Source organism: Propithecus coquereli, unplaced genomic scaffold, assembly GCF_000956105.1.
Source record: "Propithecus coquereli isolate 6110/MARCELLA unplaced genomic scaffold, Pcoq_1.0 Scaffold198, whole genome shotgun sequence".
NCBI classification, from domain to species: domain Eukaryota; kingdom Metazoa; phylum Chordata; class Mammalia; order Primates; family Indriidae; genus Propithecus; species Propithecus coquereli.
Window position 1 is genome coordinate 2,313,808 of NW_012144744.1, and position 27,068 is coordinate 2,340,875.

At 32.4% G+C, this 27,068-nt stretch overlaps 1 protein-coding gene across 2 annotated transcripts in view; it reads left to right on the forward strand.

Annotated features, from left to right (window-relative positions):
* Window positions 1-27,068, forward strand: part of GAS2 (growth arrest-specific 2) — a 129,584-nt gene that overhangs the window by 34,285 nt on the left and 68,231 nt on the right. For both annotated transcript variants that reach the window (XM_012643495.1, XM_012643496.1), the window contains exons 4-5: window positions 10,073-10,214; window positions 21,665-21,728. In XM_012643495.1, the coding sequence (XP_012498949.1) occupies window positions 10,073-10,214; window positions 21,665-21,728 (206 nt within the window). The remainder of the gene's footprint in view (window positions 1-10,072; window positions 10,215-21,664; window positions 21,729-27,068) is intronic.

Sequence of the window (27,068 nt, forward strand, 5' to 3'; positions counted from 1 at the left end):
CTCTAGCCGAGGCAACACAGTGAGACTCTGTCTCAAAAAAAAAAAAAAAAAAAAAAAAAAAAAAAAAAATCCTCAAGAGTTTCACTGATGCCCCAGACTGAATTTTATTTCAATTTGTTTAAATTTCCTTTGCTTCAATTTTCTAACAAACACATATTTAATTATTACTATGTGCCAGGCAGTATTTTGAGAACTTCGCATATAAACTCATCTAACACTCACAGCAACCCCATGCCATAGACACTATCATTGTGCCATTTCAAAGATGAAGTTAACTTGCCTGAGGTCAGGCAACTAGTAATTGAAAATCCAGGATTAAAACTTAGAAAGAGTAGTTCCAAATGTTGTGCATATAACCACTCCATTCTGCTGTCTTTATCCTAAAAGCACTGGGAAGTCATGGAAGATTTTTAAGTAGGGGAAGTACAATCAAATTTACCTTTTGAAAACACCACTTTGATTAGAATGTGGAGATCAGAGGTGAATGCACAGCATGGTAATGAAAAAATCAAAAGAAGGAAAGAAACAAATCGTAATTAAATCACCATACAAATATAAAGCATTATCTTAAATTTTTATTTTTCCTATATTCATCTGGCTGGGCTTGTTACAGTAATTACAAGTGTGATGATAAAACTAATATTCAACTCTCCTTAAGGCATTCTGTATAAGTAAAATTGAAAGTAGACATGTATTTTAAAAATTAAAATTAATGAAGATAAGCTATTATCTAGGATTAGTATTAGGTACTTTCAAGAATATCATATTTAATTCTCAAAACATGTTACAAAATGTTGGACCTGCAGTTCCAAAAGGTTAAATAGATTAAATAACTGTTCTTGGTCACCGTCAATCAATAGATAGGCACTCACAATGTACCCTAAAATAATATGAAGTACAGTAAAGTTAGGAAAGGAGGGAAGGAAGGAGAGAAGGAATGAAGGAAGGAAGAAAAAAGATCTTTTTGTAAAAAAGTCTTTAGGAATCTGTGAGCCACTAAAATAAATTGGTTTCATAGAATCCATCTATAAAACAATCTTTGAACTTCTGAAAATGCTTTTCTTATACTTTGGTGGGTAATTTACAGATGGGTACCCAAAAGTAGTTTTGACTAAAATATCAGAATCGTAGACTCTAAACTCAAACTTTGCTGCCAATAATGATAAATGATTACATCTTAGTACATGCAAAATATTTGTTAGAAATGAAAAAAATTCAACATAAATTTTAAAAGAATTTTTTTGCTAACCCTTTAACTTAGTTTCTTGATTGTGGACACCAAAAACTGATGTACATTCTCTAAGACATTTTTTAAACTATTGTCAATTTGGTCAATTTACTATAATTAATTAATAATTTCTAATAATTTTGGGGAGAATCTGAGGGAATGTCATACCTGCTATCCAAAACTCCTTTCTCTGAAAAATCTTTCATATTCCATTTCATATTTCAGTCTTCTAGTCTTGCTGCTTTTGCTGTGATTAAGAAGTTTTCCAGGATGGTGGTGGCAGGAGGAATAATAATCATTATTTTTACTTCTGTAGAATTATCTTTAAAGTTTTTACTGTTTCCTTCAATCTATACTTGACAGCAATGACATAATTATTTTTCCAAAGAACACAATATGATTGAGATACTTCTTATGTTAAAATGTTATAATCTTTTGTCCACTCTTATAAATGCTGAGATTGTAAACTGGCAACCACATGCCTCTGCCTATATATCCAATTGTTCAAAATCAGAATTTTCACATGAAGCTATGTGGATTTCCTGATTCTTCTGAAAAACTGGGAAAATCCAACAATATTGGGACTTTATTTCTTTATGGCAGCTATGAGTTAGAATTAAATAAATATGGCTGCCCCTCTTGGACATGGCACAAGCTCTTTAGTGTTCCACAGTCACCACCACTCCCTGTAGTCCTCTGGAGCTAGTCACATCACTCTTTTATTTAATCTGCCCAGCCTCTTCTGGGCCTTTGAGTTTATAAATCCTGATTGTGATTATCATGTTAGTAATCCTTGTCAGGCATAAAAAACCCCTGTGATCCTGCCCCAGGCTCCAGCCCACTCTTCTAGTCGCATCTTCTCCATGCGTTCTGTACTCATTCATAACACCCATGCTTCCGCAAGCCTTTCCAGTTTCACTTTCTGAAATGCACTGCCCTTCATGTTAGTCTGGTGAGCACTTGAGATCCTTCAATTCTGTAAACGGCTTTTCCTTTGAAAGGCTTTCCCATCCTGATGCCCAATCAACCCCTCTGCAGAGTTAAACAAAGAGACCCTTAAAGTTCCCAAAGAACTAAATTTAAACCAAACCGCTACTTAAACTTCTATTGTAATTCTTACCATATGATGTGATTTTTAAGTCTGATCTGTTTTTCAACAGGACACAGAGTTTTCAGAAAAAAAACCTTGACCTTCCCATTTTAGTCTTTCAGTCCCCAGTGCCTAGTGTACAAAATTGTAGTTTAATAATGATTGGTTAAATTGAATCAGTTTAAATTTTTATTTAAAATTTTTAGGTAGCGACATCAAGTAACTGAATTTTAAAGTGTAGAACTAAATTTTTGGAGATTTTAAAAAGCTAATCTCAGTCCATTCATGTGTAAACAATTAGTTGGGAGAAGAGAAGCTTTTCATAGTAGCATAGCATTAGGATAATGATTCCCATGTGGTTGTATAATATAAAAGTTAGGTATAAAGTATAAAAAAATGGAAAGAATGTATTTGTTGTCAAACTTCCTGTATTTCTTCCTTTTGAAGCATTTGATGCTTAAACTATCAATGGGATAGTAATTTTTTGTAGACTTTATTTTTAGCTTTATTAGGGTATAATGACAAACAATTATATATATTTATGCACACAATGTGACATTTTGATGTATGTAAACATTGTGAAATGATTATATCATGGTAACTAAAATATCCATCACCTTACATACTTATTTTTTGTGGTGAGAACACTTAAGATCTTCTCTCTTAGCAATTTTCAAGACTATAATACATGATTATTGACTGTAGTCACCATGCTGTACAATAATCTCCAGAATTTATTTATCCTGTGTAATTGAAATTTTGTTCCCTTGACCAACATCTCTCCATTCCCAAACTCCCTTCTGCCAGCCCCTGGCAATCACCATTCTACTCTCTGCTTTTATGTGTTGGACTTTTTTCAGATTCCACATATTAGAAAAGTTTTAGATTCACAGCAAAGTTGAGTGGAAAGTATACCAGAATAGTACATTTGTTAACAGTCGATGAACCTACATTAACACATCATTGTCACCCAAAGTCCATTGATTGCATTAGGCTTCACTCTTAGTGTTAAACGTTCTATGGGTTTTGACAAACGTATAGTAACATGTACCTATCAATATAGTATCGTACGGAATAGTTTCACTGACCTAAAACTCTCTGTACTCAGCCTTTTTATCCCTTGCTCCTTGCTAACCTCTAATCTTTTTATTGTCTTTATAGCTACATCTTTTCCAGATTGTCATAAAGTTGAAGTCATGTAGTATGTAGCCTTTTCAGATTGGCTTCTTCTACTTCGTAATATGCATTTAACATTTCTCCATGTCTTGTCATGGCTTGTTCATTTCTTTTTTAGCACTGAATAATATTCCTTTGTCTAGTTGTACAACTGTTTATTTATTATTCAGCTAATGAAGTCTTTATTGGTTGCTTCCAACTTTTGGCAAATATGAATAAAGCTGCTATAAATATCCATGGGCAGATTTTTGAGTAGACATAAATTTTCAACTCATTTACATAGTAACTTTTCTTGTCCATCTCATCTTTTATGCCTGAAGTTTGAGGACTAGATTTACCTTCATTTCAAACATCATTTTATACTATGCCAGAGATGATTTCACATAATTAAAAATGTCTCACATATTTGCTAACTTTTTATTTAAATGATTATTCTTACGATTGTAGAGGAAGAAAGGTACACCAAAACTCTGCTGCGAGAAACCTTTTATATATATATATTTTTAGATCTTATTGTATAGTTCCCAGGAGAGGATTAGGGTACCAGAAAGATTTTTTTCTTTCTTTAAAAAATTTTTGTAATTTTGATCTTAAAGACTATATTTTCATCATTTCTAAAGTCATTTGCTAGTTATGTTTAGATACCTTGATACTGTGAATGTTCAATGCAATAATTTTACTGAAAGAGACTATTTTTCAATAAATTCTATAGTGAAAGTAAAGGTAGCAAGGGAATACAAGTGGAAACATTAATTCTATCATGGAAAGAGTGACTTTATTGCCTGCATATTTGAACAGTACACTCTATATACCCTTTGGAAAAGGAAAAATATTGGTTCTTGGCAAGTGCCACATCTTCTTTTATGTATCTCTTCTGTTTTATGTCTGAAATGTCTACTTGAGATAATCAAGGGGAATATTGTGACTCGAACTTTTGTGAAGAATGCATTTAAACTACTAGTATTAAATTTTCAGTTCACAGCATACAGGGAACTAAAGATGTCACTCTCTCAGTCTTTTCTCCCGCCCCTGGCTTGCATAGATAAAATAGAATACATAATTCTTTATTTTAATGCTGCCTGGCCAAAAATTTGGGAAATAAATCAAATGCTGAAATTTATTAAATTCAAGGTATTGGTGAGCTATCATGGAATAGCTACAAGTGTATGGGCATGAGAAACTGAATGATTTGATTTGAACTGTGTATGAGATCTGTTTCTTCATCTGAAAAATGATGATACTCTTACCTACCTAATTTATGGTGGTGGTTTTTGAGAATTAAATAGGACAATCCATATGAAAGTAACTGTTCTGTGCTTAGAGTATGGTAGGCACTCACAATATTAGTTCCCTCCTTGGCAACCCTGCCAAGAATTTCAGAAAACAGCAAGTCATTTTCTTTCTGTCTGGAAAGCACTACATTTAACACCGCGGCAGCAGAATGCTAAATAAGATCCTGGTTCTCCACGTGCAGATTATTATAACATTATCAATAGAATTAGTTGCTACTGTCCTTTTGAAGCTGTGACACCCATGACACCATAACTAAGACATACTTATGTTGAACACAGAAGTATATAAGTAAAACCTTTAAAAATGACAGTTGTATGTCTCATACCAGGGAAACTACTGGATTTGAAGGGAGTTGAGAGACATGCAGAGGGGTTGAGAGGGAAGTTAGTCAAGTGGTCAAATATTAATCTATAAAACCCCAAATAATGGCTTTACTTTCCTCTCTATGAATGTGTGTCTAATACGATAGCTACCAGCCACATGTGGCTATTTAAATTTATCTTGATAAATAAAATAAGTTCTCCAGTCACAACACAGTTCAAATTCTCAATAGCCATTAGTGGTTTCCATATTGGTTAGCAAGAGATACAGAACGTTTCCATTCTTACAGAAAATTCTATTAGAAAACTCTTATAAAAGCTAAGGTTCAAATTTTGGGTAAAGATGGGAAGAAGTAAATTGTTTGCCAGTCTTTTTCTGAATTCTGTACACATAATGGAGAAAATGCAGTGTTGACAAGAAAATATGAGAGAAGGAAATCATAAGTAATTTGTTAAGTTTTTACTTACATTGATCACTTTTATTGAATACTTACTAATAAATTTCAGTTATATGATTTAATTTGCACTCACATACACATAGCCAATGAGGTGTGCATTGTTTTCTATGTTCATTGTATAGAAGAGGAGACTGAAATGCAAACTTTAAATAAATTTCCCAAGACATCATAGCATGAAGGTGATATAATTGAGTTTGAACTCAGGTAACTGGACTTTAGGGCCCTAGCTGGTGATTAACCTGAGAGGCAGGGGATTGAATTCAAAGCCTTTAGAAGAAAATTTGAATTCTTTCTTTTGATTGCAACCAATCTTGATTATTGCCTGAAGGGAATGGGAGGCACACTTTTAGAATGCCTAACTCTTCTCTTGTAGGTTAATCAACCAATCTATAAGTATTTTAGGGACTATAAGTACATATCTTGGATTAATCCCACTGAGAGATACATAGATAAACATGAGAGTCTTGATATTAGAAAATTTAATATGTATCCTATCAATTGCTTGCACATAATCCCAATAATTTATTGGTAGAAATTTCTCATTTTGCTAACATAGAATGTTGAATCCCACACCACAAAGGCTGGTGTACAACAGCAAGACTTTTGCTAGTGAATGAGTGAGCCTAAATGTCTGCTCAATTTTAGCTCAGCTTAACTGTTCTCTACTCATAATTTCATCTTCAGTAACTTTAAAAGCAGATGTGAAGGTATTACTTAAATTTTTCAGTTATGCTTTTGGAATTTATGGGAAGCATTTTATGTATAGTTATGCTATAAGTTTACTGAATTTTGAAGTCCCTGGAAACATGTCCCTGGTGGATTTCAGAGCATGAATACACAGTATTTGGTCCTGCCTTCAAGTTGATTTTGATCCAGTTTGAGGGCTCAAGTCTAACCGTTTATTCCTTCACCTATCAATAAATTTTTGAGGGCACAATATATAATAGCATTGTCTGAAAAAACTTTCGTGATTAAATAATTAAAGGTGGTATATAATTTAAATGCTGTAGGAGTTGAAAATTAAACAGTAAAGGGAAAACTAATATGGGAAGCCTATCAGGTGACGTATGTGTGGAGGTTCTCTTTTGAATTCCTGGTGAGCAGAGATTAGTTAGATGTGATGGACTTTATAGGTATTCTGTGTGAGGGTTCGTAAATCATTTGGAATAACAGGGTGACTTTTAGAAAAATCTACCAAATAAAATGTTTTGTCTGGATGAAGACTGGAAGCTTCCATTCACATTTTTACTATTTCCCAGTCTTTAGCTGGGAGCACTCAATCTAACATCTCCAAAGCAGAAGCAAATACTCAATAAATTACCTAAATGCCAAGTAGTTATTAATAGATCATTGTTACTGCTGAATTTCTCTGCATTGGGAATTCCCAAGTTATGAAGTATCAATAGCCAGATTTCATTTTATTTATCTTAAAATAATTTTCATGTCTTTCAATACGATTGCATTAAATTTTAAGTTAATACTCAGATGGTGGTATATAATATATAGATGACTTTGTAAAGATCACAAGCTTGTAGGAGCAAAATGCTATTTTCATTTATCTGCTGGGTGGTTGTTCTTGTAAGTTCTTAAAGAGTGGGCTGAAGGATTTTTGAGGGGCTTGTCACTTGTGATTATTCTTTCAAAATGCGCACCTTGGTGGGTTAAGTGTCAAATCCATCTCTTGCTTCTCCAGTGCAATATGGATATTTTATTCCTTTATGCCACACAGATTATGTACCTTATGCCCTTTAACATGACCTTAGCTGTGTCGAATATTTTATAGTTTCTAGATTATAATTCCTGTATATAAACTCATTCATTGATCTTAAGTGGTTTCACAAGTCCTCCCCCTCCCAAGGGATATAGGTGGTAGGTTTAAAATGGCTCAGTGTTTGGGCCTATTTATGTTCTTTTCTTAAAGATGATCTTACTCCTATTTACACCATAAAGTTTTACAGTCTCCTCTTGGAGATTTTTTTTAGCAAATCCTTTTTATAAATCTTTTGGTTGACATAATTTACCTATTTTTATTTTTTTATTTGAAAATATCGATAAAATATAAAAGTCACTCACAATCCTACTACTTCTTTTGGAATTACATAAAATAAGAAATAAATGACACTCTATATATCAATCAATCCCCTTCCTTAAAGGTGATTGCTATCTATCTGATGCATGTCCTTCTCGAGCTATTCCTAAATTTAGATTCTATAAATATAAAAATAAATATATGTATATCATAACATATTTATATGCAATTTAACTTTATATATGATAATCTATATTGCACATTATATATATACACATACCTTAATGTGTATGTATATACAAACATCATAAAATGAAATGATGGCACAAATATCTGTTTATAATTTATTTTTCCTAGGAGTATATTGTGGAAATATTTCTGGTTCAACACATATACACTTGTCTTATTATTTTTCATATGCTTTAATAGAGTTTCATTGTGTATTTTAGGTTATTCCACCAGCCCTCTGAACATATTTTTATTTCTAATTTTCCTGTTCAGTGTAACAACAAAATACTTGTGCATATATTTTAAGCAGTAACGCTATTATATCTGTATAATGTATTTTTAGAAGTGAATTGATAGATTTAAAGATATGTGCATTTTAATTTTAATAAATTTTAATAAATACTAATTGATGTTCATGAATATCAGACAGTATTTATAAATGTATTTCTTCAATGATGTTCATGAATATTTTATAAATAAGACATACTATGCAATTTCTGATTGTTTTTGTAACTCATATAGGAAAGTATTCCTTCAAAAACCTTTACTGATATCTGGATCAAATTAATTAAGGAGATATTGTTATGTAGGTCACTCTATAAATGATTTATCTATATAGTGGCTGAAATATATATCTGTATAAATATTTGTGTATTTATACCAAAACATTGATTATGTCTATCCTAAATCAAATTCAGTCAACAACCAAGAGACGGATCTTTGAGATTAGGCAGACATAGCCTTTTTTTTCTCGGCAACAGAATCTCACTCTGTCACCTCAGCTGGAGTGCAGGGTATCATCATAGCTCACTGCAACCTCAAATTCCTGGGCTCAAGCGATCCTCCTGGCTCAGCCTCCTGAGTAGCTGGGACTGCAGGCATGCGCCACAATGCCTGGCTAATTTTTCTATTTTTTGTAAAGATGGGGTCTCCCTCTTGCTCAGGCTGGTCTTGAACTCCTGACCTCAATCAATCCTCCCACCTCAGCCTCCCAAAGTGCTGGGATTACAGTATGAACCACAATGCCTGGCTCAGACACAGACTGTGAGTGATGTAGTTTCTGAACGTTTTAGTTATGGAGCCACAAAAATCCCTGGATGTGAAGAACTCTAGTAACAGTTTGATCTTAGCGGGACTTTACTAGTCTATTTAGGCCACTATTTTTTTTTTTTTTAATATTCATTCTTTTAAATAGCTCAACAATCAACAACTTTTTGGTTATGTTTGTTGGTTCACAGTCAATAAAGAATATACTCTTTATAAATTTAGATCACCAAATGTTTCTCCCTTGATCTTTTTGCTCTTTAAGGCAAAGCTCTATGTAGCCCAGATCATCCAAATACTTGGCTTAGTCTTTCACATCACATAGAATCACATTCTATAGCTTCATGGAATGTCATGGAAACAGGTTATATTATATTAAATAAATTTTAACAATCTGTAGTGCTTGGTATGGTGCCAAGGGAGATTTCCTGGCTAAAATTTTATGAAAGATGGTTAATTGGAAAGTCTGTCCAGATTCAGACCCTCCCTTAGCTTAGGCACTTTCTTATCCCAGAAGAGAAATGCCCGGTGTAAATAATATCTTTCAAGGTCAAATAGCAGAGTTCAGACCAGAATTATGTTGTATTATGTAGCATAGCTATGGTTTAAGGGAAAATATTCTGGAAGAAAGACTTCAGAATGTTATTGTTAAAAGATTTTTAATATCTGCCTTTATTGGTATTGGTGATTGAGATTTGCAATGTTAAATACTGCTCTCTTTTGACTTTATAATTCTTGTGTAATTTTTATGGGGTGTGTGTATGTATACATGTAAGAATGCAGGTATATGTGTTATACATATATTTATATACTATATTTGTGTTTCTCTCATTCCTCTTTCACAAATAAGAAATACATTTATAAATACTGTCTGATAAATACCGATACAATGTTTAGGTGAAAAAGAAGGCCAAAAAATAATAATAGAAGAGAAAGAGAAGAGGCAATCTGAGCCAGGAAAGGGACTTATGTATATTTACTACTAGTTACTAAAAGGATATGTGCTATCAGGCACAGATATTCATAGTCTCCTAAGGCCTGGTAAGTTGTATAGCATTGTGTTTCTTTTCTATAGTTCTTCACAAACCTACTTATTGACATGAGGTTATTCCAAAGTATTTTGTTGTAAATATAAATGTGTTTTTAATGTGTCACTGTGATGACTTTGCCAGATATTCCACCAGAGTGAATTTCTTTATTTTTCAGAGTCTGCCATTGAAGAAGATTCCATGCAAAGCCAGTGCACCCTCAGGCTCCTTTTTTGCCCGAGACAATACAGCAAATTTCTTATCCTGGTGCCGAGATTTAGGGGTGGATGAAACATGTCTATTTGAATCAGAAGGTTTGGGTATGTATTTCCTTCAGAATTTTAGCTGATAAAATGCTCAAATTATCTTTTCTCTTTGTCAATATAGCTATCAAAAGTTTTTTGTGCAATGTCATTTCACAGATTATTAGCATAAAAAAATCTGAGTTTATTGCTAACTTGACAGAGTTACTGTAAACTTGACCCTTAGAAGATAGAAAAATGCATATGCCTTCTTTCTATTGGTCACCTCGTGGATAAAAGATTAGAAATGGAAGAAGCACAATTCTTTCCAAGCTAAAAATAAGGTCTGTTAGTGCTAAATTGGTGGGTACCTTGAAAACACAGAGCTAAATTTTACCATCAGGCTTAAATTTGATTAGAAGTGTAGCTCTGTGTGTCCTAGCCACAGAGAACACTATTGTCTTTTCAACTCTACAATATCAAAATACTGTCTTCCATTAATCAGCTTTGTTGAAACTGAAGTTCATTAGTTCATTTATTTATCTATTTTTTAGTGAGTTAAAAATCAGATAAGCAAGCAAGATATTAAGATAATCGAAGATGATGAAATAAAAGACAGATACTTTAGTGCCTAGGCCTACTCAGATTACTGTAGTTTGTTTGTTTTCTGATTGAATTTTGGCAAATTCACTTCTAGATTATAGAGCTTTTGTATTTTCTTAGAAGAAGACATACATTGGAGTGTTAAGTGTTTCAACACTACTTGATACCCTAGGATTGAATGTTCAAAACTCCCATATGGTCTCCACCACAGGACAACTCTAATGTGGAGACTATTAGAATTATTAAAAATGGAACCAAGTAAAGAAAGGAGACATCTAGGGAGAAAAATCTTTGGTTCTTTTGCCCAAGGCTTAAAAAAATCAATTTACAAGATCACGTAATACTAACCATTAACATCAAAGGAAGCCGGGCATCTTTCAGAAAGAACAAGTATACAAATTACCTTCCCGACAGTCAACATACCATTGCCCCTAGGCTTCACAAAACAATACTCCCATGTGGAACCTAGGAAATTGATAGTAACACCTGAAAACTTACCCATTTTATATGCTTAAGAAAATTTGTATTTGTTCAAAGAGGAGTTGATGTGATATGGAAATAAATGCCACCAAATTTCCAAAAATTCTCTCAGCAAAGAAAAGAATAACATGAATTTAGACTAGGAGAATAGTCTAGACCTGAAAAAAATACCCAGACTAATTGCACAGTAGTATGCTGTGTACAGGAGTGTGCTCCTGGAATAATTATTAAATAAATGGACTTTGATTTCTCTTACCATTTCCTCACTTCAAAGTATGTGTGTATGTAGATGATGCATATTTTTCAATTCAGTGGTAATTTTACAAATAGATTTTAACTTTCACGTTTGTAGAAAATTATGTGAGCTCAGGATTATAGGAAGGGGGTATGGAGGAATTATTTGCAAAAATAGACCTAGGACATGTCCATTCATAAATATTTATTAATATATAATCAAATCTTAGTCACAAGGAGTACATGCTGCATGTGTTGACACGTGATTTAAAATTCTGCAGTTCGCCTGAATTGCAAAAGAACTACTATATGAGGAAACTGCTTTATTGTTAATTTGTTTATTGTATAGCTTTTTATTAAAGAAGCATTTGCCAAGTGGGTTACTAAAAGCTATGAATGTAAATATGATCTTGTCTCAATTTTCTCAAGGTCCATGAATTCTTTTGTTACTTGAACTAATAAAACTTTCCAATGGACACCAAGAGGAACCAATCTAATACTAAATTTTCTCTGTTAGAATTAGCACTATAGCTCAAGGTTGTAGTGTGTGTGTAATGCATATTACTTTGATGGCTTTTAAAAACCCAAGTAATAATAAGTAATATATTTTCAAATAATAAGTAATACATTTTATGCTAAACCTATGAAGTCTAAAGCAACTTATATAATAACCCTGGTATATAAATACATACTCTGTAGCACGTAAAATTATGTCAAGAACTTTGAGATGGCCTACTTCATCCTGTTTGGAAAAAAAAAACTGGGATTATAAAAAGAAAGTCCATGATAATTTGTGTATTATATATACAACTATTGAGTATTTTGTTAAAAAAATCTTTGATTTTTATTATCTTCTGTTTTACAGCTTAGCTTATAACTTGTATTTAAAATTTATTTACATATTCCAAAAGGTTTAATATGACTGAGTTTTCAGGGCTATAGAATTTAAAAACAATTTGTAATTTCAATACCAAACTAAATCAAATGGTTAGGCTTGTTAGTTTGCTGCTCAATGAAAAGATAAATTTGAAATCTCTACTGCTCAGAATAGGACCTGAGGTGACATATAATAGGCTCTGGGGATACAGTGGAAGGGGGCCAATATTATAGCATTGACTTTAGGATTAGTCAGAGAAAGGAAACAGCTGTGCCCATAGATGTTAATGATAATCAAGAGGAAGGACAATGAGAAGTTCCATTTCCGCAAGTGGAATCCTTTCTCCTTGGATTTTTCTTATTATTCACTGTGGGTGAGGAAGCGATGAGCCACTGCTGATGGCCTTGGATTCCGTACTTGCAGAATTGACTTTCTTGCAACAATAACACTGTGTACTCTGCTTGATGTCTTTTCACACTTTACTTTTGAAAGGGAATTTAGGGCAAGGGTTTTTTTTTTCTTTTTCTTTTTTTTAAACCTCAAGATTTCATTTCAATAGCTCACAAGATGAAGAACATCCTTTGTGTCCTAGTGTTTTGAACAGCAAATAAAATGAAAAGATGCCCCGATGAAGGGGAAAAAATGTGTTTGAATGAATGATAAAGTAGATCACTGTACTGAGCGTGTATCAAGAGGCTTCTGTTTTTAGCTCTTCAAAGGTCTTTGCCTGCATAAAGCATCCTTATCTTTGTGGCAACTGATATGCTACCCTCTGTTGCAGTGCTTCTTTGTACAATTATTTGTCAGAGGATCTTGATTCACAACTCACTCAATCTGTCCTCTTTCCACAGCAGCTAATCGCAAGAAATTTTAGTGGATAGGGTAAGATGTGCTAGGGATGAACTGGGGAGTACGGAGAGCAACTAATTCCATATGCTTCTCTCATGCTGCTCTTTTTTTTTTTTTTTTTTTAATTCGTGGCAGGTAAATTCCTATGCCACAAACGGTATAAGCTGAAGTTTATCTTCTATGACATTCTTGAGGGATAATTGTTTTTCTCTGTGAAATGTCCGTTCTTAGATCATATGTTCGCTACATCCTGAATAGTATTTCAAAAATGAACCAATAGAAAAAATCAACAAAAATCATGAAGAACCTATTTCTAAATGACTTATAAAAGGCCAAATAAGATATAACAATGTTGGATACCTTAGTAATAAGGTAAATGAAAATAAAAACTATGAAAAATTAGCAAAGTTAAGAAAATTATATATTGAGGGTTGGTAGGTATGTAGGAAAACAGGATCTTTCATACATTGCTTAAGAAAATTGAAAATTGATAGCTTTCTTTGAAGAGCAATTTGACATTATATATCAAAGACCTCAGAAGTGTTCGTATGTTTTGATTAAATTGTTCTGCTTCTAAAAATTTTTCAGAAGGAAATTAGTAGAGTTAGGCACTAGAATATACATTGAAATATTTTTTAAATAAAAATAACCAGAATCTATGATATTTGGTAGTAACTTAAACAAACTATGATCATCCATAGATATTAATACCAACCAAAAATAATATTCTTGAAATTTTTAAGCATATGGGAAAGTATGATATACTATGAACATAAAGTCATACATTTATGTCCAGTATATAACAATAAAATTCCATATTCAGAATTTGAAAGAAAAATAAGCAGTAATTGAGTTTTGGTATCATTTTCTTCAGTTACCTATTAATGCACTTTAGGTAGTAAACATAACGGCATGTAATCTGAAACATGAACAATTAATTTTTTTTACATTAAGATGCAATTGGACCAATTTGCATAGAGAATTATGTATTGACGTAAAATTTTACACATCATCATATTATAAAGTAGGTTAAACTGATATTTCGAGTGACTATGGAATTGTATAGTGCATAGTAACAGATTACATAGATTTTTGCATGCTCTCCAGAGCATATTCTAACCTAAGAGTCTACATGCAGTGCTCACCCTGACCCCTACTGTTCAAACACGTTTACATATAAGTCAGTGATGGGAGGAGATTTCCTTTTTCTTGATTCTGATTTATTAAGATCAATAATTGGTTTTACTCAATTTCTTTAAAATATTTAGGATTATGCTTTAAGTTAAAAAGATGAGCATAATTATTTTTTTGAATTTAAAAGTATGTAATTGATCAGTCTTAAAATAGTCCACCAATAATTGCTTTAAAAGAGATGAGCTTCTTCTAATTGTGGAGTTAAAAAATATTTAGAAGCCTCTAGGTGTGAAAGCACTTATGTTTTCAGTTTCACAGAGATGTAAAATTTATTAGACTGTATTAATCAATAATCATCCTAACAGTAAATTTAATAATTTTACAAATGTTAATTTAAATAATTTAACCACTTTTTCCAAAATAATTTTGATTGTTTTCATATGGCTCATTTTTACTATTTAAATTAAGATCAGAAATCTATAATTTATTTTTAAGCTTAAAAAGAATCATACAGTTGATGCTTTTGCATAACTTTTTTCCAAGATATTTCAAGTAATTAACCATTTTCCTAAATTAGTGATAGTCTTATTTATGTCATTTATTATTTGTAATTTACATTGGCACACCGATTTAGAAAATGTCAAGTTAATTTAATTCTTTCCAGACTCTTGTTTATTTTGCTTTATATGTATATATTCTGGTGAGCTGGGAGATGGGAGAAAAAAGGGATGGGGGAAATACTTTAAAAATACACACTTTTTTGCATGATATAATTGTGTCAATATCATTATGTTATTGGATAATTATAGGATTTGGAGGCCACTGACTTTTCTTCACCTATTTCTCTGAGAAAGAAATCTACTCAGCAAGAAAAGGGTTTGCTATCTGCTGTGTAGCATGTAAATGTGTGTGATTTGTTTGAGTATTACTTTTTTTAATTTTTTTATTTTTTGTGTTGGTGTTTGCTGTGTGGTACTATCTTCTTTTGATGCATCACTCTGATGAGCACAGTTTTACAAAATCCTTTGTTCTATTGAACATCAGTCAGCATTTTGCTTCAGAGGCAAATGTTAGCTCACTTTACTATTGGTTTGATGTTGCACAAAAGTGAAAGGATTATGTGTGGATTTGCAAGCATTTGTGTTTTCTATTTTACACTTTAAAGTCACCTGTTGCATCAGAAAAAGAATCTATGCCTGCCTTTGAGTGTTTGGTGAATCACCCCTTGTTCCTGTTCTTGTTCTTGTCTATATTGAGGACTGTAAGAGTATTTTTGTGGGGAAAATAAAGCGATATTACTTTTATTAGTGTTAACGCGGGAAAACAATTTCAGGATTTCCACTCAGCTCTGAGTTATTTATATTCACTTTCTTTCCCAGGATCATTTTCTTTTAGACTTTTTTTAAAACACCTTTTGTGTTGTGAAGTACTTACTTTATTAGCATCTCAATTCACCATTTTTTTTTGTTGTTGTTGAACTCAGAAAACCCTTTCTAAATCTAGTCATTTGCCCTATGCCAGGGGAAGTGTAAGAAGGAACAATATGGAATTCGATTCAGAGAACTAAATGTCTCCCTGAAATGATAGGTTTATCAAGGACTCGACAGAGTCAGGGTTAAATTAGGAAAACAGACCACTTTCTACCTTTTCTAGAGTCAAATTTACACTGTACCAATATGCTAAATAAAGGGTAGCTATTCAGTGCACATACACTATCATATATACTCTCCCAACACCATTATTTATAAATGAGAAGCTGAGACTTAGAGAATTAAATCACTTGCCCAATGTTACACAGCTCCTAAATGGCCCAACTAAAATTTGAATTCAGCTCCGTTCATCTCTAAACATCATGCTCCTGTGTTACAGAAAGTAATGCTTTATTTGAGCTAATTTTAGATGTTTATAGGATCATTTCAGGAAAGAGGAATAATAAAATATAGATATAAACCAACTTAGAAATGACTCTTGCTTCTGATTGCTGTGTTGAATGACAGTGACTTAATCCATTGATTTAACATGACCTTTGGGTGCTGGAGAAAGAAAGGGCACTTACTTCTTCCAGAACATTTCTCAACTTGGGGAAAAAGCAATTAACTATACTCTCTTCTAAAGAGCTTCCATTACTACTAATGAGATTATGAATGGACATTCCTTGTCCATATAATTTATGTGGATCCCATATTCTATTTTAAGTCATTCTGACTAGTGATTCTAAGAAATTTGGGTACTCACACACTCAGCATTAATGAGCCTGTGAGATTCATTCTTGTTTGCTTTTTCCTTCTACTTCTTAGCCTCAGATCTGTTTCACAGCCTTGAAATTGCTGTCTGAAATATTATTTACATTAAAACTCACAGATTTCTGTGTGGGTCTTACTTGGGTTGACATGACATAGGGAGCACTTTGTGACCATCCCTTTTTTGGGAAGCAAGAAAGTTATTTTGTATCTTATAGATCCTGGCAGAAAAGAAATGCTCATCATATTCATTAAGGGCTAATATGATGTACACGTTATTTTTCTTCCATTCATCATCATCTTCACCATGGCCTTTGTTATCCTTCACATTTGTTATGCATGCTTCATATGTCAAAGCACATTTAAATATTTTTAGCACAATAGCTACAGGAATTACAAGTAATATTCATTGTTATCATCATAACGTATACTACAGTGCTTATGAAACTTTAATGTATTTACTCATCACCTGGAAATCTTGTTTAAATGCAGTTTCTAATCAGTAGGGCTGGGCCCAGTAATTTGCATCTTGAGCAAACTCACGTGTGACACCAATACTGCGTCTGCGGACCACACTTCAGGTGCAAGGAATTAACATTTAGTGTTTACCATATACCAAACGCTGTTAACCATATAATTGCATTATAAGGAAGAGCAAGTAGAAGGCATGACACCTGTTTTAAAGATGAGGGAATTAGGCAACCTTGAGTAGAACCCAATTCTTCTGAGTTCTAATTTACTGTGTCTTCTACTATACCACTCTCCTTGTTTAGAACCTATTCTCTACTCTGAGAAGGCAGGCAGTTATTAATTTCTTATATTTTTATAATTAAACAACATTTAGCCAAAAATATAATCTTTTCAAGTTCCTTTCCTAAATAAAAAGCTAAAAAGCAGTTTTCTTCAAAATTACCATGAATATTGTAGTCTCTAGCTGTGTAGAAACCCAATAGCCAACACAATTTTTCATGCTTTTATTTCTCTGTCCATCTGTTAAAACTTAAATATTTAGTTAAACTATACATTCATGGTCTAATGCATTTTATCCTTGCAGATTCTATGACATTGAAACTCTACTCCTTGCTTTAGTGGAAGGCCTCATTTTCTATTCCTGTAGCTAGCAGCATTCCATTTGACATTTGATGCCCATGAGATTTTTATAGAATCTAGGTTATGAGATTGAGTCTCTTGCCACATATTTTTGAATGGAAATCTGTGTTACTTTTCCCGGAGGTGTTCTGCTTTATGCTTTTCTTTGAAATGGTTTTGATTATTTAAAAAGAAGCCTCCAATGATAAAACCTTTCACATCATAATCACCATTGACTAGAGAGCTTTTTTTTTTGTTTTAAAGAGAAATGTTCAAGAAAGCAATAGCAATCTCTTTTTCTACCCTTAACTCAAAGCAAAAAGCCATGTTAATGGTACAGTGATATAATGGTAAAAATGTTTCCACTATAAATTTCAGTATAAGTAGAAGATTCTTTTGAAAATACAAATAAATAAATATGTTTAAAATGAGCAGTACATGTGACTCAATGCAAGGGCTTCAGTTCAAACACTATATAATAAAATTGACTTTCTAATAATCCTGACAAAAGATATGTAATCAGTTATTTGATGTTCTAAAATATACAGTACTTAATAATTAACATAGATAATGATTAAAAATGGACTCAACTAAATTATTCTCAGAGATGGAGGAAAATTAATGGCAAGATGTTTGGTGTTTCAAAAAATGACATATGTCCTAATGTAATTGTTACTTAAACTTTATACTTAGCACAAAGTTGTAATAGCTAAAGGATATCTGCTTTACATCTATCTATGTCTGCTGGTCAAATTGACCTAGTTAAACTGAAATTTGATTAATTTTAAAATTAACTAATCACTTCTCAGCCTTTTGGCTAAGATCAAGTGTAATTTTAGAATTAACTATCTCTGATATGATATAATTAATGAAATATTTAAAATACACTCATTATAATAGAACCCCTCTAAATTATATTTACCAATAGTAATTTTTTTTCATTCCAAGTTTTTTCTATGACTTAGTGTAGTAACTGACACATTATAGATGCACAAAAAATGCTTAGTGGGGAAAAAAGCAAATTACTGTTAATTGACTAAATGAAGAAAATCTTTAAAGAAATTAAAGAAATAAAACCAACATTGGGTAGGTATATTTCATATTTGCAAAATACTGTGCTAAGCATAACAATAAACATTATTTTGTTTAAACTTCACAAAAATGTTGTGTGGTAGGTACTATTGTTTTTCTTCAGAAAACTGAGATTTTATAGAATAATCTCCCAAAATAACACGACTAGTAAATGTTAGAGCTCACACTTATACCCACACAACCACTATACTCTTTCCGTCTGTTAACTTTAGTATAGAACTTGCTTTAGGGCAAAAATCAAAGTCATCACTTTGGTATAAAATAGATACTACTTAAAAAATTTTAAATTTAGTTTTACAACAATAAGGTAAGAGTGCTTGCTATTGCAATTAAATAAACATATGCATAATTTAAATTCCTGCCTCTTCTAAAGATGCTAGGTAAAATTTTAGTCATTATTCAGTTTGTTCATTGTTTATAACCACTATCACCACCTCATAATTGTCATCATTCTCCATATTATGAGGTGTAATAGTTACTGAGGAATCACTTTGTTCTAGGTATTGTGCTAAGTTATGTACCTTTACAGATTTATCCATTGTTTACTGATCATCAAACATTGATTTTTTTTTTTTTTTTTTTGGTCATTAGGGGCCAGGCATGATCTGATATTTGAAAAGCTATTAACACTGAGAGACAATATTATAAGTGTGTTTTAAAGCATTTTTATTGCTTTATAAAAAGGTAACACTTCCAAGAAAACTTGAAAGTAAAACCTTATTTTTCTGTTAGCATTTTCCTAAAAAATGATGCTGGGAAGAGGTTTATTTGTCTTAAATTCTACGGCCCGATTCTAAGAAGATAAATGAAGAATCATGCAATTACTTTTCAGTTTGCCAAACTGATTTTCTAATGAGTCTGTGGTAGAGTCAACATTTGAATTTTAGCATGCAAAAGCTGTTTAAATTGACAGATGAAATAAAGAAATACATAATAGCGGTGCATCCTACTTATCAAATCATCTTTATTATTTTACCCACATTATTCAGAACAAATTTGACTTTCCATAAAATAGATCTGTTCACATATCAATCACATATTTTGATTGGTACAATCAAAATATGTCCAAAAGTTGATTAAAGAACAATTGTAATTCTGTTAGCTATTTTTATAGTTGGCTGTTGACTGCAAATTGACACAATATGGTCAGTTCACTAATAATTTTCATATTTTGACACTTTTCATCATGAAATGCATGAAATTGTATCCAAAGCTCTTGGGGCTTTGTCACTTGCTTCACAAAGCTTCTACTTAAGATAAGGGTATTAGTAGGGACTTAAAAGTCTTCCTCTCCTCATTTTTTATGTAGTCTTTTCTCCCACTCAAAATTCCTGTTTATTTTATACCATAGACATGGTTTAAAAAAAAGTGCGAATCAAAAGAAACAGATGATCTAGACAAGAAGATTGATTTTTACTTGTTTATTTCTGTTTTGTGATGTTTGTTATTGTTCTCTGTTTGAAATTATGCCTATGTGATGTTACAGTCCCTAGGTTACCTTGCACTGAAGTCAATTTAATATACCAAACTTTGTGAAATTGGTATTATTCTAGCCCCAGTGAGCTAGTGGTCCATTGGACATTTGAGGTAGCAAAAATCTTTATTTTTAAGGCCTTTTGATTAAAAGTAATTTGAGATTCCCTAAATAGGGTTTTGTGACAATTCACTAAAGGTCAGCTGAATCTGAAAATTATATTATCAAAAATGGAAATATTCTATAATTAAGAAATTCCATAATCAATTATGGGAATTAGAATTTAATGATGAGATTAGAATTTATCTAAAAGCTTTAAAAGTGACTTTTTATAACCAAATAATAATAAATTTATGTGTCTATTTAAAGAAAAATGAAATCACATACTTTTACAATCCAATAAAACTATTTGGTTTTTTCCTCTATTTGCCACATACTCCCAACAAATTCCATTATGATGTCAGTGGACCAAATATTGCCCCTATCATAATCTGTGAAGGAAGAAATTAGAATATTCAAGTGAATAGAATAATACTTGAAAATTATTACAAAATTCTATGTTCAAGAATTAAAGCAATATTGCTACTTTTCTTAAATTTTTTCAATAGGCAATCAATAAGCTAGTATTTTCTTTTATTAGAAATTTGTGTCTATGTAAAGACCGTTCTCAATGCAAATGTTTTCCCAATATCTCTTGTCTTTGTTCAGTGCTGAATATGGTAACATTTAAAAAATCCCCTAGTCTTGGTTGAAAAAGAGAGTGGTATGTGCTTCTACATGTTCCACTGGTAGGCTCAACAAAAGCAAGTATGATTTGTCAGCATTACTGAATGTGTTTAAAGCTATCAGTAAAACGGGTTCATTAATTAATCAGATTATATTAGAATAGAAATATTTAATCAGATTTGATTAGGAGAGGACATCAAATTTCAGAGTCTCACTTGACATTCGTCTTTGTTTGGAAGATAACAAAGGACTTTGGAGTATAATTTTTACCCTTATCATTATATTATTTCTGCTAAAATCACTGGTGAAGGTAGACCCTGGATGTTAAAAAGGCTAGTCCTTGCTCCATAGTCTTGTGTATGATGTGTGTTTTTTTAAATATTTATCGATTATTTATATGTATTATAATTACAACTACATAGGTGTCCAATATTGACTTACTAATATTAACTAATTGAAGAAAATATGTTTAGGATGTGATTTACTCAGGGTGAGAGTTCGTAAGACCAATAGCTCTAGGGAGGGAGGTTGGGCACAGCCTTAACCACCTGAAGCCTTTAGTAGAGCTAGGTGTATTGAGGAATAGGATGGGTTGTATGAATGTCAGAATGAAGGCTAGCTCATTTACTGGGAGCATGAGGGATGGAGGTCATCAGCAAGCCTGTTCACTGTTGAGCTGCTTTACAAACCCTTCGATTGTAAAGGTGTTCACCTTTATCTTGTCTTTCAGTCCTCCACAAGCAACCCAGAGAAGTGTGTCTCTGCTTGCTAGAGCTTGGCCGGATTGCAGCCAGGTAGGTTAAAGTACTGTGGCTATGTCAAGAAACAGATCATCACAGCATCCAAGCAACAGATAAGCTTGATGGCTTCTCATTGCTGATGTCTAATCTGAATGTTGAAAATCTTCCCATTCATGTATGATTATATGAACATCTCAAGAGCAGTTGATCAAACAAAAAGCATGCCACTGATATTCTTAACATCACGCTCTTGTTGTCAAAGCCCCTATGTCTATGCATTTGCTAATATCCTTTAATCAAATACAATTTCCCTTCAAAGCTTTCTTGGGAATGAGGAGAAGATCTCATACATGAAGTTTTATGTGACAGTTAACTCTGTCCTTGGTGGAAAATCTATTCCTATAGTCTCTCTCTTTTCTTCCTCTTTCACCTCCTTGCTTTCTGTTTATGTTTTAATAATTTTTGGCCTCCTTTTTGTTCCTTTTCCTCATTTCTCCCATTCAGAACCTCATCCCTCAGCTCTTTTAGTTTCCAATTCTGAGTGGGGAGATAGTTTTTAAATTATTTTTGTATTTCTAATAGAGAAAGACATAGAATGTTATCCTTGTGTAGATGGATCTTTGGAACCTGTTTTTTTTCTAGGGGAAGGAAAAACAAGAAGTAATTGCAGAAATTATAGCTAAATAACCAGAGGAAGGAACTTCCTTTATTAGCAAAGCCAACTTGCTTTGGTTTTATGTTTTCTCATTTATTATTTTGCAAACCATTAGAGGGGGCTTTTGATAGTTCTATGAAGCCCAAAGAATGAGAAATGAAGAGATCTTGATACAGATTAAAATTTTAGAATTAATTATGCTTTCTGATCCACATTCTGGTAGTATGCTTTTAGGGTTGAGATCAGCTGAAAAAGTAAGATAAAGTAAGAGGTGGCACTGGCTGTATATTCTGAAATAGAGAATTTACAAACAAAATAAAAGAAAGAAAATACATCAGCAAATTACATGACTAGAGAACTTGGTGACAATGAACAGATCATTTTTTGATCTGAAAATTAATCAGATGATGTAACCTCAAATTCTTTAAATCACCATAGTCAATATATCTTAACGAATTGTGTATCAGGTATGAATTTTATTTCACCACAGTAATTGGGTGTGAGAAGTGTTGATTTAATAATTTTCAATTCAAATTAAATATTACTGGGTTTTACTCAACATAGAGTGAAAAAAATCAATTTGAGGCATTTGGAGATTTTTTTCTACTCTCCCATACATTCCCAGATAATTGCATGAAGGACTCTGGGGGAGAACCCTCTAGGCGTTGGTCCTCTCAGGTGTCTACTGCTTAGGCATAGTTAAAGCTTGTGGTATCTGGCTGTTTCTTAGGACTCTGTTCCCTTCAGTGCTGCCACATTCTTGGGTTCTGTGGGGGGAGCAGGACAAAGGTGTCCCTGCCAAACCCATTCCCCCACCAGTCTTGGAGCTTCTGGCCTGCAGGACAAACAGCCTTGAGTCAAATGAATACTAAGGACTCAGGAACTATCCCTTAAGGAAGAAGTTAAAAATACAGAGTGTAGGAAAACACACCAAATAAAATGTCAATAAATGAGCCACTGCCACAGAAATGCTCAAGTAAAGGAAACATGGGTGTTCTTAACAAAAGAATAGGCAAAAAACTTTTTGTCTAGTTGTTTGTTTTAACTATACCATTAGAATCTTCTAAAATGCCAGATTCCATTTTGTTGCTTAAATAACCTAAATACACATATCAGATAAATGTCTTCTGAAAGTTGTCATATAGAGGTAAACGGAGAAAGTTGCACTATCTCTAGAATTAGTTGGAATTTGTCATTTTCCTCCTGTCTAGTTTATAGTATTTGCCTGTTTTCTGATTTTTATTTTATATTTTCTTATTATACTTTTTATTACATGAACAATCTGATTAAGAATCCTGTTTAAATGAGCATTTTACTGAGAACATTTTAATTATGGCTGAGTCGTCAAAGGAGAAGATGAGCAAACCAATGACACGATGCCTTTAAGAATCACCTTTCCTCCAGCTCTGAGTCTGGCATAAATTGCCTGTTGTCACAGGGTGTAAAACAAATTGAAAATCTTGGTTAATGAAAGGGAATCATAATGGCCTTGTCAATTTCAAGGTGCAACATCATGTGAAGAGTTCCCCCCACCCAAATATTTTAAAATTGTGATTTGGGACTGCTCCATTTCTGACCATGCTTTATGACCATGCAACCTAATAAAGGAAGTGATTATGCACATTACAAAAAATTAAATTACTGATTTTATAAAAGGAAGTTACATAAGGATCAAAATAAACCCTTACTTTAATATATTTAATTTATGAACTTGCCCTTTTATCTTCTTCACCCACTTGGGTGGAGTGAAGTCTTACATACTTTCATTGAAAAAATACGCTATTATAATAGATTACTCATGATGTTACTTTTGTTGTTGTGTGCAGCATGATATTAAACACTTGAATGCCAGTTGGATGGATCGAACATTTAAGTATGAATGTCTGTTGAAGTTTCTCTCTACATGCATTTGAAGATTTTTTATTTTGATAGAAGTTCATTTGTGCTTTACAAACAGAAACCCAATAAACCCAAATTTCATTTTCTTACCTTTGTGTTGAAGCGTATTAGTTGAAGGAAAAAAGTGAAATTAATTTCCTCAATCCAATTTTACTTCTAAATTTTGCTTTAGACACATTAAACCTATATCTAAATGCTTACATTTGTGTTTCCTCCTCTCCCCATTCCTCTACGGAGGCTTACACAAATTAATGAGTTATAACAGCTTTAGCCAAAACTAGAAGTGATTATGGGAGAGCTCTCCATAATTACAAGATTACTTTGCACACAGAACAGATGAGTTTTGACTTTAATAAAGTCCCCACCACAATCTTCTGAGTTTGGCGTTTTTCATCACTTACAGATGATGCTTTCTTATATTTGATTCTAGACATTTACTTCTCCAAATTGCATACATGTCATTTTAAAAGCATCAACATCATTTCAGAAATGATTCCCTGAAAGTTTTTGATTTTCTGCTGTGGTTTTTTTTTTTTTGTCTTGGGATACTTAGTGGAACTCCTTTGGGAGCTGCGGGCTTTTCTGTGTTCTGAGATGGGAGAATGAGGCCACTTATTTTGGTTCTCATGGGTAAAACTTCCTTTTATTTTCAACTAAATAGAAGTATCATCACTGAAGAGTGAAATCCCTCTGCTAATATTTCAGAAATATGTCAATTTCTGAATGTAAAATATGTATTTGTCTTGTGAAAAGTAAAACACTCAGCAAACAGAAGTTAATTAAACCTCATATTTTTAATGACAGTATTTTGATATTCATTGCTAAAAAAAATTTACTATGAATTCAATATTTTTATAGACTTTAGAATTAAGATTATCTTTATGATAGTAAAAAAAACTTTTGATATTTTGATTTAGAGCCATAATCAATAATCAGCAAGATAGTGGAGCTTTTTATGATTATTTATTTTTCAGTACTTCCTTGATTTAGAACAAAATTTATGATCATTCAAAAGATATATACTTTGTGAATATTTTCTTTAATCTCTCATTTCAATCTCATAAAAGACAATGTTACTAAAAAGAAAAAATATTCTTATATAAAAATTATTAATTGACTCATCCTATTTAAAGCACTTGAACTAACTGCTATGAATAGCATATACTTTAACATGGTTGAGGTTTCCTTCTAAATCTATATCTTTAAATTGCTTTAAAACAGAAGATAAATGGCGCAAAATTTATCTTGCATGAATCTATAAACATGCCTTAAAAGGAAAGAGTTTCTCTTATTTGGCTATAAAATTTGTTCCTCTACTCCCAGTAAAATAGCCTCCAGATGTCTTTTGTTTGAAAGCTATAGTCTACTAAGTAGTTTAAGTAAACTTTCTAGTTCACTGCTCAGTTTCAGGACTCAGTTATTTCATCTAGATCATTCCCGAAAGTTGTGTCGAGTTGCTCGAAAAATGAGAAATTCATTCCTAGAATCTCCTTATAAAATCATTTAGCCATAAGACCATTTTCCTAGCACTTATTTTTTTTTTTTAGGCAAAAATAAATATATTGCTCTTTGAATGTTCACCCTACTTTCATATCACTGAGGTATATAGATGAGGATTTGATTTTAGTGGACTCAACCTATTTGGTCTCTTTAGTTTGATCCTCATCCAGTTTGATCCTCATCCAGCTACCTTCTTTTCTTTTTTTTTTCTTTTCTTTTTTCTTTCTCTTCCTTTCTTTTCTTTTCTAGTTTTGATAGCTAGAAAAGCTACCCACTCCTAAAACTCTAAAATCTTGGTAGATTTTAGAGTGCTTTTACTCTAATCTTGGTAAATTTTAAAGGAGTGCTTTCACTCCTTTCCAACTTTATACAAATACACTTCTTTCCAAATTTATGCACTCCTTTCCAAATTTATACAAACCTCATAGACAAAATAGAAATGCGAAGTGGTGTAGAGTTAACCACGGAAACCAGAATGAAGCAGCCTTTTGGCAAACACAAAAAAAGACATATTTGATGACTGAGTTGGCTTGCAGGTGCTGGCCCCCAACCCAAGGGGGATTTTACGATTTACGGCCTGTTGACATCTCCAGCCAGACAGGAAGCCAATGAATAGTATTTAAGTGTGCATTTTGGGACTGGCTGACTATACCTTAGGCAGTTCGAAGTATTCAAAAGCCAATATAAGCAGAGATTTGGGACTTAGTGTTGACTCTCTGTGTTCAGTGGCATAGCTAATTTTCAGCATTCCCAGATAAAGAAAAGTCTCCAGGACAAGGTTTTCCATGTGTAATTTTGGTATCAATTTTATTCAAACCTAGTCTACTTTGTATCGGGCATGGAGTTGAGCCTGTTGTTACTCTAATAACATATTTATTGTTTTATTTTGTAAAAAAAATACAAAATATGCAACCTGTTCCTGAAAGGTGGCATGACTCCCTCTACAATTAGAAATGAAATCATATTTTCCAATTCACCTAATATATACTTTCGAATATGATATTTTCACTTACAATTGACTTTTAATTGGCAGTGACTTCTAGTTAAGTTTCTCTAGCCTCACTACCAAGTTTATGTTATTCTCTTAAAAACACTAAATGTAACCAAATTTTATACTTGATGGAACTAAGAATCCAAAAAAATCTAGAGATATTAAAAAGAATTGCCTGCCTAAGTTCATCTGGCAAATTAGTAGCAAAGCTGAATGTATAAATTGGTCTGCTAAACTCCTGTACTGAGATATTTCTGACATTCTACAATTCTAACAAATTTTTAAAAAGGGTATCTATAATAAATTATAGAATATCTATAATAAATAAATTTATAATGTAAAGAATATA